The 19,861-nt window shown below is 35.9% G+C and overlaps 1 protein-coding gene across 3 annotated transcripts in view; it reads left to right on the top strand.

Annotated features, from left to right (window-relative positions):
* Window positions 1–19,861, top strand: part of CTNNA3 (catenin alpha 3) — a 1,817,935-nt gene that overhangs the window by 114,153 nt on the left and 1,683,921 nt on the right. For all 3 annotated transcript variants that reach the window (XM_032423981.1, XM_032423980.1, XM_032423979.1), the window contains exon 3: window positions 6,107–6,299. In XM_032423981.1, coding sequence (XP_032279872.1) covers window positions 6,107–6,299 — 193 coding nt within the window. The remainder of the gene's footprint in view (window positions 1–6,106; window positions 6,300–19,861) is intronic.

Here is a 19,861-nt window from a genome sequence, read left to right as displayed (position 1 = left end):
CATAATGGCTCTTGGCTTAAGGTCTCTAAAATCTAGAGTTTCATTCATCTTTTCATTAACTAAACCACTATTTATTTATTATTGACAGTATGCTAGCTCTGGGTTTTTGGAATGAGTCAGTCATGGTCTCTGCTCTTATCAAGTTCATGGTAAAGCTGGGGAGGTGATATGTATAACATTACAAAATGTTATAATGAGTGGTGTGAGAGGTACAAATAAGGGGCTGTGAGTGGTGGGGTGGGTTGGGGGAATGTTCCAGGCTGAGGATGCCAAACATTTCTTGTTCTGGGCCTAATAAGTAGTTTGTGGGCAAACTCCACAAATGGAAGATGGGAGTGAAATTTAGTCAGAAGTAAGATCATAAATAGCCTTATAAACCATGCTTTAGCCTTTATCCAGGCCATGCTTTAGACTTTATCTTATGGGCAGCTGGGAGCCATTGGAGGATTTTAAGCTGGTGCAAGTATTTCAGATTTGCACTGTAGAAAGATGGCTCTATGGAAATGTGGGATGGGTGTGGAGACAGTGACGAAGGCCAGAATCGATGCATATACTTTTTGTAATGACAGAGTGAAGGATAGGACTGAAATTGAGGCTCTGCTTCTGTGTCATGAGGATAGCATGGAAGGAGTGTAGGCTAGGGCAGTTATCCAGAGAGCAGCTATGAGAAGCAGTGGCCCTGGGCTGAAGAGGAGGTGACAGAAACTAAAGCTTTTAAAGAGACATTTTATTTATTTTTATTTTTTATTTTTTTAAAGATTTTTTATTTTTTATTTGACAGAGTACAAGCAGGGGGGAGTGTCAGACAGAGGCAGAGGGAGAGGGAGAAGCAAGCTCCCCGCTGAGCAGGGAGCCCGATGTGGGGCTCGATTCCAGGACCCCAAGACCATGACCCGAGCCAAAGGCAGATACCTAACCGTCTGAGCCACCCAGGCGCCCCTAAAGAGACATTTTAAAGTACCCAGAGAGGAGGATAAGAGAGAGGGAGTAGCCCAGATGGCCTCTGAATTTCTGCCTCAGTTTAGAGGTGTCAGTCCCTGAGGTAAGATATACAAATGGGGGAGGACTGTTTTTACCCCACAGTCTGCCGAACTTGATTATCTGCTACTCAGACAAAAATAATGTCAATCTCCGCCCCTTTGCACATGGTTCCCTTCACTTGGCTCTCTTTCCCTGCTATCTGTTCTAGTAGAAAACTGTCTGTTCTTAAAGGCTCTTCTTGGAAGCCCTACGTAATGCTTGTGAATGTTTGCCATCTCTATAGCACTTTCTTTGTATTTATAAGTCTAAGCAGTTTATCATTCGGCTTTTTATTTTTTTTTAAATTTTTAATTAACATATAATGTATTATTTGTTTCAGGGGTACAGGTCTGTGATTCATCAGTCTTACACAATTCACAGCGCTCACCATAGTGCATACCCTTCCCAATGTCCATCACCCAGCCAGTCTGCTTTTTATATTGCAGTTAGTTGTGTATCTCTCATCACCATACTGGAGCTTACTCATCTTTATTTTCTAAATGTCCAGGGTATTGTTTTGAACATAACATGTGCTCAATAAGTGTTTATTGGCCTAAGATGATCTAAAAGAAGATTGTAGTTGGTTTAAGGTGAGTGTTAAATGTCAATTGAGTGGTATACATTTGCTGGATTCAATACTTCAATCTTCCACAGTACTTTTGTTAACACAACGAAGGTTGTTTTTGGTAGGAAGTAAATAACAGTTGAAATTATCAATAACTTGAAGAAGGGACCACCCCTTCCCAAGAGTAGATGGATATCTTTTACTTTAAAAGATCACTGGTTTTACTGTAGACCGCTGTCTATAGACAGTTTTATTTTTCTACCTTTACTTTCTTTCAGAAATCTGAAGTTTTTACCTAGTTAATATGACTTAAATGTCTTACATTTTATTTCACACATTAAAAATTAACTCAAGGAAGCAAAAGTAGCCCTGAAGTTTCCTGTGAGCTGTTGGAGAAGGTTAAAATTCAGTGTTTTAGCTAATAAACAAGAGAAGAGATGGCATTAACATGGCCTTTTTATACTACAATGATAGTAGAATTAAAAAAATAGATTGGGAAAGAACATGATTATAGAATATAAATGTAATAACCCAACTTGGCATTTAGAGAAGACTTTCTACAAAGCTAGTATTTGAAGTACTAAAGCCATTGTTGTATTAATGCAACAAATCAAAGTAAATTAAACCTCGTGCCATATTCTGCAATGCTCCTATTGTGCACTAGTGTTGCTCTATATAATGACAGTTGATGGCTTGGTTCACTAAGCATCTCAATTTAATTATTAGTATCTTTGTAGCATCAGGAGCACCTGAATTAGGAAAGATTAGAAAAGTTTTTTTTTTGTACTATAAATTTTAGTATATAAATATTACACAACATTAAAAATATACCTGGTTTTATGGAATTTAAATGTGAAGAATTAATAAAGCAGGTGATTTCTTCTTTTCATATTATTTGAAGTATCTAATGTAGGACCATTTCAATAGGGAGCTCATTCCTGTATGTACGTGTGAAGATGTGTCTGTAGCCTAGCTCAGATTTACAGACTAAAGAAAAGTGAGTGAAGCCAGGCTCTTTAAGAGCCTGGAGGAGCCATAAATTTTCTAAATGAGAGGGACTGAGAAAGAGAAAAAGGGGAGGGTTGTGCATGAGTGACAAAAAGAAAGGTTAGCAAGACATAGACTAGGACTTACATTAGAATCATCTTTGCTATAAATTCCAACTAAAGTTTTTGTGTTGCTTATAAAAATAGAACTGATTTTCTACTGAAAAAAAAATGAGGGAACAGGAATTATTTTACAGAATAACTGAAAGCTATTTTTTACTGATTGCTGATATTCCTTCAAGAGATGGGAGGCTTTTTCAGATAACAAATGCACTCCCAACCTTTGGTGAGAGTCATCTGTTATCTTGAGTCACAGTCACTGAGGGGAGTTGGTTAGATCCTATAGGTAAGTTGGGGTTAAAAAAAAAAAAAAAAGTTTAGTTTCCTTTTTTTCCCCACAGGATTACCAAGCCATCTTTACTTTCTGAAATAAAGTGAATCATTGAAAGTGTCACTTGACTTTAATCAATATCAAATAACTATATTGGGGTATTTCAGAAGAAGACATAGGTATAAATGATTTATAAATGTGAATAACTTGCAGGTTGCAATTGCATTTATTTTGATGGAGGCACAGTGTTCTTATACAGTGTTCTTTTCACATTTCTTCTTTGGCATTTGTTGTAAGGAACAAAGCATTTCTGGAATGCTCATTTTAATTTCAAAGCTCAGGCTATTCTGTGGGAAACATTTGGCGCATGGAGATCTGAACAATAATAGAGGAATGTTCAGTGGGAAGCATCATGAATTGTGGCACTTAAAATACATTCTGAAGGAACATTTAGACAATGATACTTATTCTTCATTTTAAACAAAGATTTTAAACTAGGTGCTATAATTTGTCTTAATCTGAACAAATATCTTTTAACTCTGAATATATAAATTAGATGGACAATAGTGAGATATTTGCCTTTTGGAGTATGTGAAAACCCATGTAATAAGTCAGGCATATTACCATCTTTATTTAATACATAATAATAAAGACACGTGGCTCTATTTGACTGTTTGCAAAACATATAGAACGTGCTCTGTTAACTGACTTCATCACATTTAGCACAGGGGGCCCCAAGAACAACAGGAGGGTAGCCCCAAGAGAACACCTCTGACAAGGATCCCATAACAGATTTTCTGTATCCATGTGGGGAATGGACTAGAAAATGCACATTAAATGTCAACCAATATTTGTGTCATGTTGTGCATTTTACAAGACATTTTACATATTTAACCTTCATACAGTCATAGGATAATATGATTGTTTTCATTTTCCGAGAGAGGAAACAAAGACTTGCTACAAGGTACTGCACTCTGGGTTGTGAACATGAGAATAAAGAAAATTGGAATAAAGCAAAGGGTCTCTTGGATGGAGGAGGAGAATTTGAAAGGGCAGACAAAAATTATTTTTATCTACATATTTCCCCCATAGCTTGTAAGTTCTTTCTCAGTTCCTAGTTAAAAAACTGGGTCCAGATATACAAATAAACAAATATGTTGTGCTTTATAAGCAATAAACAAGCCAAACCTCTAGGTGCTACAGAGCAAGAAGGGTTATGTATAGTACATTGTCAAGGATGTGGTGCATGATTGTTATAAGCCTTGGCTATCTGAGGATATGTAGGATTCTAGCTTTCCACAGGAGTATCAGGTCTGTCATTTTAAACCCTGGATACAAGTTTTTTTTTCTTCCTCTACAGTGGGGATCTTCCAGCTTTGCTTATAAAAATGTTAACCATATTTATTATTGGGATTCAAGGTTAATTAAGAAATGGAAATTTTTTACAATGTAATTTTGTATGAGATTTAGTTTCCAAATACAGATGCTTAATTTCTTTCTTTTTTTTAAAAGGTTTTATTTATTTGTTTATTTGAGAGAGAGAGAGAGCGTGAGTGGGGGAAGGAACAGAGGGAGATGGACAAGCAGATTCCGTGCTGAGCATGGGCCCTGACATGGGGCTCAACTTCATGACCCTGAGATTATGACCTGAGCCGAAATCAAGAATGGATGCTCAACTGACTGAGCCACCCAGGCGCCCCAGATGCTTAATTTTGATCTCTAAATAAGTTTTTAGTTTATCATTAGTTTATTCTCTTTTTAAAAAAGATTTTATTTATTTATTTGTCAGAGAGAGAGTGCGCACAAGCAGAGGGAGTGGCAGGCAGAGGAAGACGGAGAGGGACAAGCAGGCTCCCCAAGCAGGGAGCCCAATGTGGGACTCAGTCCCAGGAACTCGGGATCATGACCTGAGCCGAAGGCAGACACTTAACCGACTGAGCCACCCAGGCGTCCCTCATTAGTTTATTCTTATATTAAACAAATTTACAAAAGGAATAATGCTCATTATTAACATATTCAGGCAATTCAAAATAATAGAGATTAAAAAGTCCCTTTCAGGGGCGCCTGGGTGGCTCAGTCATTAAGCGGCTGCCTCCGGCTCAGGTCATGATCCCAGGGTCCTGGGATCGAGCCCCGCATCGGGCTCCCTGCTCGGCGGAGAGCCTGCTTCTCCCTCTCCCTCTGTCTGCCGCTCTGCCTACTTGTGCTCTCTCTCTCTGTTAAATAAATAAATAAAAATCTTAAAAAAAAAAAAGTCCCTTTCAACTACCCCATTCATTAAGCCATTTATATAATAAATATTTATTGGACACCTACTTTGTGCGTTGTTCTGGGTGCTGGAGAGAAAACCACATTTTCTGCTTTCATGGAGTTTACATTTTAGTATTGGGGGCATGAAATAAATGTATAAACAAAAAAATCAGGTTCTGTAAGTGTTTTGAGCAAATATAAAGTGGGGTGAGGGGACATAGTGAGAGAAGGTGGGGATGGGGTAGTCAAGAAAGTCCTCTTGATAGGAGACTTTGAACAAGACCTGTTTCAGAGGCCTGAGGAGTTAGGGGAGAGTGTAGGAGACAGGTAAGAGAGGTTACAAAGGACCAATAGGTAGGTCATAGTAATAATTTGGGTTTTGTCCCTCTGAGGTAACCAGTGTTTTATGTTTTAGTGTGGTTCTGTACCCCCTCCACATTAATAATCTCTATACTCAGCCTAAATAGAATAATACTTACTGACCTAATTATGCTGATTTTGCTCCCTCTTAATATAGACTGCTGGCTACAAAGTGATATAAATAATTAGTATGTATAGATATTTATACATACGTTAAAATACATATAATATATATATACTGCATTGTTTCAATAATAAAACTTGATAAGTTTCAGTCTCTGTGGCTCTTCTTTCTTCCTGTCCTCCCTTTCTTCCTTCTTACCTCCTTCCTTCTTTCCTTTTTACCTTTAGTTGGAAATTCCATAGTGGCTGATACTATTACTCTTAGTGCCCTGACTTGACTTATGAGGGCGTACCAATAGTACTGGGAATAAATCATGTTACTATGAAATACTTCCTTTTGTTCTGGGCTGTGATGTCCCAGGACTATGTTCTCATATGTCTAATGAGTGGCTTGTATTTTTCCAATTTTAGGTTACTACACTTGTAAATTGTCCCCAGAATCCTTCCAACAGGAAAAAAGGACGTTCAAAAAGAGCCAGAGTCCTCCTAGCTTCTGTGGAGGAAGCAACTTGGAATTTATTAGACAAGGGAGAGAAGATTGCCCAGGAAGCCACAGTTTTAAAGGAAGAGCTTACTACTGCACTTGAGGAAGTTCGCAAAGAAAGTAAGTACTCTAATTCTGGTTGGGAGCAAACTGTATGTTCTTAGGGTGTTAGTTATGGAATTAGATTTGGAGGGTTTTGTTTTTGTTGACTTGAGTTTATTAGTCTTTTGTACAGCTCTGAGGAGCTAGCTGTGGGAGGCAGAGTGGCTCATTAGACAGCTCTAAGGCTCAGAGTACTATTCCTGGTTCTTTCCTTCGGTTTTTCAGTCCCTGCAGGCCCCTTCTTCCCCTCACATGCCATAGTTTATCCATAATAAGCAAAGAGAAGTGTATCCTGTTTTGTCATAGATATAATGAGAAATGACTAATGAAGCTAAAGGTGTATTTTCCCATACATAAATAATCAAGTTCCTTGTTAATAGTTGGAGATAATAAATTACAGACCTGACCACTCAGGAATACATTTTATTTTTCGATTTTCTAGAGGTTTAGATTTCCTAAACTTAAAAAGAAATGCTTCGCATAAACTGTGTATAACCCATGTTGTTGCTATGTTAATATCATAAAATGAAAGAATACATTTTTGTATTTACTTATGATAATTCAACAGTTTTCTAATGAATGTAAGTCTCATTTGCAGTCTGTTTTTAAAAGAACTGTCCTATTTATGTATCAGCTTGCTGCAAGGAACTATTTTGAGAGGTTAAGAAAACTTAAATATTCCTCTTTGGCTTTGTGAAAGAGACTTGAGGTATTCAGATATTTCTCTTCCCAACATAACTTCATGAAAATCAGGAAATGTTTGCTAATTAAATAATTAAAATGAATATATTAGCTACAATAAACTTTAGGTCAAATATAGAGGAGTTATTTTTTATATGTTATATATTTTATATATGATTTATATTTTATAGAAACTCTTCAGAAAATATAAAGAAAACATAATGCCCAAGATAATTTCACATGAATTCATCACTCCTCCTTGCTCCCTACCACCTTAGACTCACTCTTTGTCCTTTCCTCTCTGTTCTGGTATCACCAAGTCAGTTTAGACTCTTCATTCTCATTTCACCCTCTCTTCCAATTAGTCTCTAAGTTTAACAAATTCTGTCTCCTTTTGTCTCTCAGATCTTTCCCTGTTCTCCATTACTAATGTTGCCTCCTGAATTCAGGATTACTGCATTAGCCTTACCTTATACCAGAGCCAAATATATCTTTTAAAGATGAAAATATACTCATTTTACTTCGCTGCTTAAAATCCTTTTTAGTAGTTTTTGAAGGATTAGAGGGACAGTCTTTCTGGATCAAGTTCAGACTTCTAAACCTAGCTCCCTCAGCATTTCATAATTGGGCTTCTGCCATTCTCTCCCTTCTCATTTCCCAGTTCTGTCCCCCTCTCAAACTTTCCTCCAAACAAGAACTTGAAGTATCTTGAATGGTCCATGTTGTCTTATGCCTCTGCACTTCTGTTACCAGCTACTCCCTTCACCTGGATTACCCCTCTCGTTCAGCCAGTTATTCACTGCAGCAAAGCTTAACCCAGGTCTTTTCCAGGAAGTGTGTACTGACCTCATAGTGCTGATTTAGATGTCCCTCTTCTGTGTCCCCACAGACCCTGAGCATCCCTCTTTCATAGGATTTACTACTTCATACACCAAACATTAATTTACTTGTTCAGTAAGTCTAGACTCTTAATTCCTTGAACGTGGCAAATACCAGGTCTTATTTGAAGAGCAATACCTGACACATAATAACCACCTGGTAAATGTTAAATAAATTTAAAAACTGGAGCATCATTTTGTCACTGTATATTATAAAATTTTATAATGATTTTATCTTTGCGTTTATAACATATTATCTCTTATGCTTTCTTTGCTGAGTCTTTTGGTGAGGAATATGAACACTATTCTGGTATTGTTTTTGTCACATAATGTGATCTATTTGACAACATAGTTTTTATAAAACACCTAATAATAAAATATGTAAGACATTGGTCATTCTTAGGGAACAGTAATAGCATAAGTTGCCATGAAATAGTATGTCTTTAAAAAAAAGTAAGTTAATGGCTTTTGGCTCAATAAAAGAAAATTATTTTAAAGAGAAGGTCTCAAAGAGAAGTACATTTGGATTCTAGGATTATGTCGTATATCCTTCACTGTGTTCTATTATAATGTGTGAAATCATATTATGTGATATATATGGCATATGCTGTATACACAACAACATTTGGTTAAAAATCACCAAGTGCTTTGTACTCTGATTCTTTTTGACAAACTGCCAAATTGAACTCTTGCCACTTGAGTGTGGGAGGAAGGCAGTGAAATGGCAAATGGTTCTGGAATTTGGGGAATGGCCAATGCTTATCCTATGGATAGCAGAGATAGTAACAGTGAGAGCACTGTTCTGAAAAACTTGGAAGGAATTTTAGCTCAGTGGTGGAGCTGAAGTATCAGGAGAATGAATTCTGATTCAAGCAACTCTTTGATACTAGAAACATATTTTATTTTCCTGCCCTTTTTTTAAGGGCTTTGTCCAGTGGCATACTATAAAGGACGAATGAAGAGCAAATAATAAGTTCAAAGTATTTGGGAAAGTGAAAAAATATTGGAGGTAGAAGATATTTTTATTTGTGTATTTATTGACTTATTTTCAAGAAGAATTTGAGACTAATTTAGAAAATTTCTTCTTCTACTAGAGACTGTAATTTATGTAGCATTACAACAGGATTCTGTTTTATTCTGTTTTACTGACTTTAGTGGCTTTAGTTAGAGACCTGAAGTGATAAATAATGTGGGCATTTGATTACCTAAAGAATTTGCCTATGGAAGATAAGGACATGAATAGTATTAAGGAAAAATGGTGAAAGGAAAGGTCATCTGTGGGTAGAACTGTAGAAATCCAGCAAAGGTGGCCCACATAGTGATGATTTATTTTTCACTCATGATCTTACAGCTTACTCCTATACTTACATCTGTACAATGGCAAAGTATTAAACCCCATATTTTATTTAGTTTTAGAATATTTACATAACAATTAGCTAGGAATTAGCTGAGAATTGTTTATAATGTTTGGACTACATGTTTTGCCTTTGGTATGTATGCTACCCTTGTATAGCCTGTCCTATACCCCTGCAATGTACAGACATTGCTTCTAAGTCACACAGTTGGCTATATTTAAGGTTTTTTAATTGTTTACAGAGAATAAGAAATACAGGAAAGTGCATACATTATTGTGAACAACACAGTACAATTTCACATTGTAAACGCACAATGTAACCTCCACTCAGATCAAGAAATAGAAACTTAGCAGAATCCTAGAAGCACCCCTTGTGCCTCCAAACAGTTATCACTTCTTTACCTCAATGGTAACAATTATCCTAGGTTATTACATAGGTTAGTTTTTTGCCTCTTTTGAACTTTACATAAGTAGGATCTATATAGTATATCTCCTGAGTCTGGCTTCTTTTGCTCAACGTTGTGTTTGTGAGATCTCAACATGTAGTAGTTCATTCAATTCATTGATAAATAGATCATAATTTATTTATCCATGTTAGATTGATGGACAGTTGAGTTTTTACAGGTTTTGGCCTTAATGAACAGTGCTGCTGTGTACATATTTGTGCATTACTTTTGGTGCCTGAGTGTAGACTTTCCTGCTGGTTATACTTAGGATGAAATCACTAGGTCATAAGGTATACATTCAGCTTTAATAGATTTTACCAAACAGTTTTCTGAAGTAGATTTTCTAGTTAACACTCTAAATAGTAATGTATAAGAATTCCAGTTGCTCTACATTCTTACTAACTTGGTGTTAGCAAGAGTCAGTGTTTTTGATTCAAGTGTATGTAGTAGTTTTCCACTGTAGTTTTAATTTTTATTTCTCTGATGACTTTTTGTGTGTTCTAGATATGAGTCTTTTGTTAGTGGTGGATATTAAAAATATCTTCTCTAATTATATTAAACATTTTTGATATTTAGAAGTAATTTTGATAAATTACATTTAATTATTTTATTCCTTTATGGATAGGGATTTTTCTGTTCTGTTAAAAAAACTTTGCCTACTGTAAGTCAAGAAGATATTCTCATATGTAATCATCTACGGGCTTTATTGTTTTGCCATTACAGTCTACCTGGAAATAAATTTTTATGGATGGTGTGAGTTAGGGGTCATGATTCATTTTCTTTTTCATATGGGAATTCAGTTGATCCAGTATTATGTGGATGCATATGGAAGTTTAATTGTTTTAGTATAGCTTTTGAAAAAAATTACTTTCTCAATTGAATTTCTTTTGCACCTGTTTTTGAAAATCAGTTGACCATTATCTGTGTGTCTACTTGGGAACTTTGTTCTGTTTCATTGATTTGTATGTCTACCCTTATATGAATAACACGTGGTCTTGATTAGTGTACCTCAGAGTAAGTGTTAAAATAAAAATTATCTTGATTTTGTAATTCTAGGTCCCTTGCACTGCCATAGAAATTCTGGAATCAGCTTCTTAATTTTTACAAAAAAGCCTGCTGGGATTTTGATTGGGATTATATTGGATCTACAGATCAATTTGTACTGACCTGACATTTTAATAGTAATGAGTCTTCTGATTCAGAAACATGTAATTCATTTTTGTGGTATTGTAAAATGGTACTTTAATAGGTTTTAATTTTATGCCTATCTTTTATTTATTTATTTATTTTTAAAAGATTTATTTACTTTTAAAGCTTTTATTTATTTATTTGCCAGAGAGAGAGCACAACAGGGGGAGCTGCAGGCAGAGGGAGAAGCTCCTCCCACTGAGCAAGGAGCCCGATGTGGGATTCGATCCCAGGACTCTGGGATCATAACTGAGCTGAAGGCAGATGCTTAACCAACTGAGCCACCCAGGCGTCCCGCAAAGATTTATGTTTTAGAGAGGGAGGGAGGGAGAGGGAGAGAATCTCAAGCAGACTCTGCTGAGCATGGAGCCTGACGTGGGGCTCAATCTCATGACCATGAGATTACTACCTGAGCAAAACCTAGAGTTGTGCGCTCAACCACCTGTGCCACCGAGGCACCCCTTTGTATCTGTCTTTAGATTTACGACACTTTTGCTCTGCTTTTTCCCGTCAGTTTTTAAGTCTGTCCAGTGAACTTTTTACATTAGTTACTGTACATTTTTAGTTCTTGAATTTCCATTTGTTTTTTTAAAAATAGTTTCCATTTCTATGGAAATAGAAATAGTTTTCATTTCTCTAATTTCTTTCCAAATTCCAATTCCCTGCTGAAATTTTCATCTTGCCATTATTTCTCATGAACATCTCAATTACAGCTAATTTCTGTATAAATATATGGCTTTCTTATATGTTTGTTTCTATTATCTGTTATTTCTTTTGCTTTTCCAATACCTGATTTTGTTTCCTGGTATCTTGGATAATTTTTGATTGGATGCTGAGCATTTTGCATGACAAATTGTAGAATTAATTTTTTTTTAAGATTTTATTTATTTATTTGACAGAGAGGGACACAGCGAGAGAGGAAACACAAGCAGGGGGGAGTGGGAGAGGGAGAAACAGGCTTCCCGCTGAGCAGGGAGCCCAATGTGGGGCTCGATCCCAGGACCCTGGGATCATGACCTGAGCCGAAGGCAGACGCTTAAAGACTGAGCCACCTAGGCGCCGCTGTAGGATTAATTTTTAAAAGTTGGTCTATTTTTGGCTAGCTGTTATTCTTGGGTGTAGCACCTCAAAAGTCTGAATTGAAAGTATGAGATATTTTGGATTTCCTCTTAGGCAGACTTAGAACTCCAATTTTTTTTTATTTATTTTTTATTATTATGTTATGTTAATCACCATACATTACATCATTAGTTTTTGATGTAGTGTTCCATGATTCATTGTTTGCGTATAACACCCAGTGCTCCATGCAGAACGTGCCCTCTTTAATACCCATCACCAGGCTAACCCATCCCCCCACCCCCCTCCCCTCTAGAACCCTCAGTTTGTTTCTCAGAGTCCATCATCTCTCATGGTTCATCTCCCCCTTCGATTTCCCCCCCTTCATTCTTCCCCTCCTGCTATCTTCTTCTTCTTCTTCTTTTTTTTTTTTTTAACATATAATGTATTATTTGTTTCAGAGGTACAGGTTTGTGATTCAACAGTCTTACACAATTCACAGCGCTCACCAGAGCACATACCCTCCCCAATGTCTATCACCCAGCCACACCATCCCTCCCACCCCCCCACCACTCCAGCAACCCTCAGTTTGTTTCCTGAGATTAAGAATTCCTCATATCAGTGCCATTTGCAACGACGTGGATGGAACTGGAGGGTATTATGCTGAGTGAAATAAGTCAATCAGAGAAAGACATGTATCATATGACCTCACTGATATGAGAACTCTAATTTTCTCTCTCTGACTTTCTGAAGGGGGAAAGAATTCTTTCCCCAGTTGCTCCTTCTCTCAGCTGCCATTTTCTTTTGACTTCTCTCTCTCTTATTCAATCTTTCTGCCATTTGCTTTCTCATAATCATGTACAGAACATCAACTCCAGGTAGATTTAGGATCTAAATATCAAAAGCAAATATTAAAAACTCATTACAAATAGGATGAATATTTTAAGGCTTTGGATGTATAACAGGGTTTATTAAACATGAAACAAAAAACTATAAAGAAAAGACTAATGTATTTTATTATATCAAAATTAACTTTCTTACATCAAAAAATTCTTAAAGAAAATGAAAAGACACAGTTGGGGAAAATACTGACTTAAACACAACAGGATAATCACAAGAACACAAATCAATAAGAAAAGCAAAAGAAAAATGGGCGTAAAAAGAATTTTACAGAGGAATAAACACCAGTGAAAATGTAAAGAGACATTCAGGGGCACCTGGGTGGCTCAGTCATTGGGCGTCTGCCTTCGGCTCACGTCGTGATCCCAGGGTCCTGGGATCGAGCCCCACATCGGGCTCCCTGCTCCACAGGAAGCCTGCTTCTCCCTCTCCCACTCCCCCTGCTTGTGTTCCCTCTCTCACTGTGTCCCTCTCTGTCAAATAAATAAATAAAATCTTTAAAAAAATAAAAAAAAATAGACATTCAGCTTCACTGGTGGTCAGATATATGCAAATGAGGTACCGTTTTATGCAATTCAATTGGCAGAAATTAAAAAGTCTGACATGTCAGAAAGACTTTGAAGTAACAGGATCTTTTATACATTTCTTGGTGGAGTGTAAATTGGTACAACTACTTTGAAAAACGGTTTGGGTATGTCACTTTTGTTAAATGCCAAAGTTTCAGATATATGTGGGTATGTTTCTGGACTCAAATCAATTATATTTCTGGTGTTGTTGGTGCATTGAAATGCAGTTGACTTTTTTAGATTGATACTTGTTCAGGTATTATCTCTGAAATGAAACATTTGGGTGGTTATTTTTAAAAAGAAGAAAATATTTGACACATGCAAACACACATGGTCTGTTGCTTTGGGATCCCTTATGATGTAAGATTATGGTACTTTATTTGGCTTATGTGAGAAACTAATTTTACAAAAGTGATATGATACAGTGTATGGCGTTTGCTGTTCATACATGAAATTGCAAAGAACAGGGAATTGTAACAAATGTGTATATATATATATGTCTGTATGTGTATATATATTCTTTCTATTCATAAACATTATTTGTTGTTTGGAAAAGAAGGTAAGTATTGATCTGGGTTTAGCAAAATTCTTAAAGATTTGTCAGCTGAATTTAAAGTTGTAGAGGAAACTAGGTTGAAATTTGCTTTACATGTAATTTAGTGGTACTGTGAGATCCCTACAGTGGGTAGTCTTCTCAATTATCCTGGCTTTAGCTTTTGCCTTCAGCTAGTAAAAAAAAAATTAGATGGAATTACAGATTTGAATTACAACTGAAAAAAAAAAAAGACATTCTTTTGTGTTTTTTTCAATGCTTTGATTAAAAAAGGAAAAGGACAAAAATTATGTGGACTATTAAATAAACCTGGTTCAGAGTTTGTTCCAATCTCAAACAAAATATGGGCTTACTATGAGAGAGAAGGGTTGTAGAAAGGAAGTGAATAGTCAGTATTTCACTAAGGTATCATTAAGAGAGAGAGAAGATTACAAAAGAAACCATATTTAGACTCTTAAGTCCTTTATTCATTTGTAAACATTTGTTAATATTTACAGCATTTGCCTAATATTTACCTATTTTGGTTAAATATTTGGTATTTGAATTTGGTTTTATTTTGGGCCCTGGAAATACAGAAATAAATAAGATGTATCCTAGGTATTAATAGTCTACTGGGGTAAATAGACGTGTAAATAGTTGTAATAATGTCTGGTAAATGCCTTGTATATCTCAAAGGCTGTCGAAGCCCATATGAAGGGGAAATAAAATAGTGACTCTCAACTTCCATTTTCCTTTGTTTTACCACTAAGTAGGGAAAGATGACTCTCTCCCATATGAGTATAGGTGAGTACATATATAAATTGATAGGAAGATGTGGTCTGTGTCTAGCCTGTCTTTTCTTAGAGACTTGCATTTCTTTCTCTTTTATTAAAAAAAAATTAAATATTTATTGAAACCTTTGTCTAGGCCAGGGTCTGTTCTATGTGCTAGGCTCACAGAAGTGAACTAGGCAGACAAGGCTTGCCCTCATAGAGCTGATATTTTAGTGGGAAGACAGGTAGTAAACAAGTAAACAGATTTAATTCTTAATGGGTATCAGATTCTTTTTCCTTTGAACATTTAAACATAATGTTAATAGTTTTCTCATGCAAACACTAACTGCTTTATCGTAATACCTATACATTTTTAGATTCCTAGTGACATTGTTGACCTTTAACAATACGTGAGTTAGGGATGCTGACCCCCGTGCAGTCAAAAATCCGTGTATGACTTTTGACTCTCCCAGAACTTAACTACTAATAGCCTACTATAGAAGGCTTACTGATAACATAAACAGTTGATTAACACATATTTTGTATGTTATACATATTGTACACTGTATTCTTACAATGAACTAGAGAAAGGAAAATGTTATTTAGAAGATCATAAGGAAGAGAAAATACATTTATAGTACTATACTATATACAAAAAATCCACCTTATAAGGGGACCTACATGGGTCAAACCTGTGTTGTTCAAGGATAAATTATAAAATAAATATAAAAATATGCCTTCCTTAAGGTATAAAGGCATAATTAATTTGAGATTTCAAGAGTGTTTAGAGAAAGATTAAGGTTCAACATTTTTGTCTACTGCCCAGACAAGCCAAGATGCCTGCACAGGTGTAGCATAGCACTAATCAAACCTCCATATACTTTGGTATGAATTCTCTGGAATGTGCAGTTTAACACCAGCAGTCTTGGTAGTTATTACTACCAGAGCCAGCAATTGGAAACGTACTGTTGGCTTCATGTTGATGTATGTCAAGTGGGAGAGGGCTTGCGAATTCGTTGGAATCCTGCCTTTGCTAACATACTTCCCCATCTATTTTTAATTGTGGGCCTCCACCAAGGCTATTATGAGCCAGTTGGAGGGCTAGGAAGATTAATGAGGAGATTTTTGAATCCATTAGGGCCCTCTAACTATAGCTCTTCTTCCCAAATACGGGGCTATGGCATTTTATACTAAAAGAAATGCTGTGCTATTTAGGCTGCTAATGCAGGAGCCTCCCAACCGTATGTTTGTAAAGCTTGGGCCAGTAGCAGCTGACAGCTTGCCCCACTTCGCATGGCTCATGAGTATTTCTAGTAGGGTAGGTGGTATGACTAGTGCCTAAGGGACTGTCCCCTCCCTGGTGAGAAGTAAACATTTGTATTGAAAAATGCACAATTTGTTACGTGCATAATACATGTATTCAGGGTATTTAAAAAATTTATCCCTCTTTATACATTTCCATAGTTCTTCATCTTCATGATTTGTAAGACCTTAGGTTTATAGACTTTTTTTCCAACAGGAATTAGAAATCAAGACTTACTATCATCCATAGTAGTCAGAGAAAATGATTACTTCTAGAAACAATTATTCCTGGAAAATGGTATCTTGGAAGTGTAATAAATCTTCCTATCAGTATACTTGGGTACTTACTTAAACAACAAATGCTATTATAGAATTTCCAATATTGAACTTTTAAAATGTTACCTATTGCCTCCCTGATTATTCAATGCATTTTTTTTTTTGTTTAAGGGAAAAAAATGTATCCCAGGGAAAATAGAGATTTAAAAAATTTACTGGTGTCATTTTGGGTCACCTGTGTTGAAAGATCTTATCTTTTAAATCTCAGCTGTATTGAACATTTATTTATAAGAGAAAATAGCAGTTCATTTTTAGTTAACTGTCCCTAAGTAACAGGTCAGCTCCATCTACTCTGCTCAACAACATTGCAGTTAGGACTTAGATAAAATGTTTGGTATTTACCACCAATTACTCACAGCCTATATATGGTTTCAAAGGCAACAGCTGCTGCCTCATTATTTCCATCTATTGCTATGTTGATGTTGTGTATATTTAACTGTTATTATATCTCAAGAGTGTTCTTAGATAAGCATAAAGTCACAAATACAATAATCTTTCTACCAAATACATTGTGCTTGAGGAGATGCAGTTCATTCTTCATTTGAAAGGGGATGATGAACTCTTGTTCTAACACATTTTAACATGCATGCATGGTGTCTTGTAGCTGGCAGAATGTTTATGGAAACACTTCCATTGAAGACTGATGAGCTAATTAGCTACATTGCTTGTAAACTACTAATTGCTGGAACACACTCAACATGGCATCCCTTAGTGTTTACTTGAAAAATCTGCAGCAGGCTTTTCTTATAGTGCATTTGATATTCTCAGCTAACTCCTTGGTGTCGCCCATCTTGAAGTGTTGTGTGGGCAGCGGGAAGTATAGTACTTGATGTGTGTGTGCAGCCATCTCACTTTCAATCACTTGGTATGTTGGACCTGGGACATATAGACAGGCTGATTTGAGAAAATAACTGCAATGTCAGTTTTGAAAGTAAGAGGTATTCTGTAAGCTACATACCATTTACTCTGATGTATAATTCAGAGACAGGAGTAAAGATTTAATGCATGTGAACAGATTGATTTGTTAAGTGAGGAGTCATAGAAACTAAAATAAGGACTGAAATCTCAGCTGGTAAGAGTCTGAAATCAAAGATGTGATGCATATGTTATGACTTTGTTTTCCTTCATGGCTGGAGAGATGGTACCACTCTGTACTAAGGTAACAGAGTAAGTGTAGTGCTGACAAGTGATCTAAAGTTTATCCTCACAGGTGATAGTTCTGAACATTATTATTTTGAGGCATATTTTAGTGTTAAGGAGTGCATTAAACTGTTGGCAGTTTCTCAGGGTCAGGAACAAGAATTTTTAGATTTTCTGTTCTTGACTCTTTCTTCTCATCTTTTTCTTCAGTTTCAAAGAAGTGGTGTTCTTTCTTACTCTTTAAAACTTTTCAATCTTACTTAGATCCTCATTTATGTCTTCTCTTCTTTTGAGAGACTTTTCTTCTATAGTTTTCTTCTTTTTCTTGTCTGTTCATTCATATTCCTTTTCAATGGTTCTTTCATCACACATATTAGCTCGCCTCTGCTTGATGATTAGCAAATATTCAATAAAAATGCCATTTCCCGATAGACCTAGAGGATGTTATGCTAAGTAAAATAAGTCAGACTGAGAAAGGCAAATGCCATATGATTTCATTTATATGTGGAATCTAAAAAACAAAACAAATGAATAAACAAACAAACATAAAGGACAATCAGACCTATAAATACAGAGGACAAACTGATGGTTGCCAGGGGGATGGGAGTGGGGAATGAGCAAAATAGGTGAAGGGGAGTGGGGGATCCAGGCTTCTAGATATGGAATGAATAAGTCGTGGGAATAAAAGTCAGTGGTATTGTAATAGCATTGTATGGTGACAGATGTGGTGAGCTACATTGTGGTGTACACTTGAGCATAGCATAATGTATATTGAATCACTGTGTGATCACACCTGAGACTAATGTAACACAGGGTGTCAACTATACTAAAACATTCCATTTCCTTTAGTCCACTCTCTTTGTAAACTTATCCTGTTTTACCTTTTCTGTTCTGCTTTGGTCTATTTGTTGTTTTCTCCTTTTTCAGGTTGTTACACACTAAATTCTCTTATTACTTCTCCACACCCTCCTTTTCTTTCCTCATTCACTTTCTTTCCCTCTTGTCTTCTAACTATGATTTTTCTTAAGTCTTAGTCTTGGTCCTCTGTTCTGTCTTCTCTTTTTTCCTTGGGTATCTTTTTCATTCTCAGGATTTTATTATATTAATTATATTTATTTTATTATATTTATATTATTATATTAATAATATATTAATTATATTAATTATAACTGCTTTGTTGACAACTTTTAGTTCTCATATAAAGCTCTACTACCAAAAGCACTCTGAGTGCTTTTCAATCATTTTTCTACATTAACACATAGGTAATCATGCTCAACTCACTTCCACAAATAATGGTCATCCTTGGGAATGTTTGATGCTCAACACATGAGTTGGCACTCCACTTCCTTCTTCCCTAGTGAGAAGTGATACACACTATAGTCAACACCATTGCTCTAACCATTTAGTAGGTAGTTCCCTTTGGCTTTTTAGGTATTACCTTACACTTATGTGTAAACTGAACTCAACATCTTCTTTCACAAGCCCTTTACAAACTTTTATAGCTCTACTGTTAACTAACTTGAAACTCTTAGCACATTTGAGTCAGTTGATTATTTTCTTCTTTCTAAAATACTCTGTTTCCTTGAATAATAGAGAACCACACAGTCCTAATTTTCCCTCTTTATCTCTTTGGCTACTTCATCTCTATCTCCTTATTGGTTCATCTTTTTCTAAATGGTCCTCTAATGTTGGAATTCCTCAAAGACTGATCATTGCATGGAATGCATGGAAAGCAAAATGGGAAATCAATTTGTAATGGTAGATTTGTAAGTAGACCTGAGAGGTCCTTGAATAGCAAGATAAAGATGCTGGAGCACCAAAGGAAATTTTTGAGTCAAGACAGTGACAGGACTAGGTCTGTGCTTAAGGAAGATTTATCTGGCATTATTATAAAGAAGATAGGTTACGTCTCCACAGTGCCTTTCTAATGGTGATGATGATAACAACAACTGTAATTATTACTATTTATGTGTCTTAATGAGATACTGTATATAAAGCATTGATCACAGTAGTGGATACAGACATTACTCCCCACTATAACCCTGTGAAGTAACTATTATTATTATTTTTATTGTATAGTTGGGGAGACCTAAATCTAGAAAGAAAATATGACTTGCTTGAGGTCACCCAGTTAGTTGGCAGAGTTGGGACTCCTTTCATGATACTATATTCAAGAAATACTTGTTGACTGGTAATTGTGTATATGTATTCCCTTTGTTTTTGCTGTCATTTAATATATGTTAGTTTTAACCCTCCAGGTATCTTTGGAATTGCTTGAGAATAATGCTCCAGTACAGCCTCAAACTGTGCTCCTTGAAAACTAGTATTCCTGGAGATTCTAGGAGCTCTTCTGGGAGAAAAAGCAGTTAAATAAATTTATAGAACTCTGGATTTAAATTTTTAAACAGAGTTCTTTACCAGAGAATTT

This window comes from Phoca vitulina, unplaced genomic scaffold (assembly GCF_004348235.1).
Source record: "Phoca vitulina isolate PV1807 unplaced genomic scaffold, GSC_HSeal_1.0 scaffold29, whole genome shotgun sequence".
Classification (NCBI taxonomy): Eukaryota; Metazoa; Chordata; class Mammalia; order Carnivora; family Phocidae; genus Phoca; species Phoca vitulina.
Note: the sequence above shows the minus strand (reverse complement) of the source record. Positions and strands in the feature narration are given on the sequence as shown.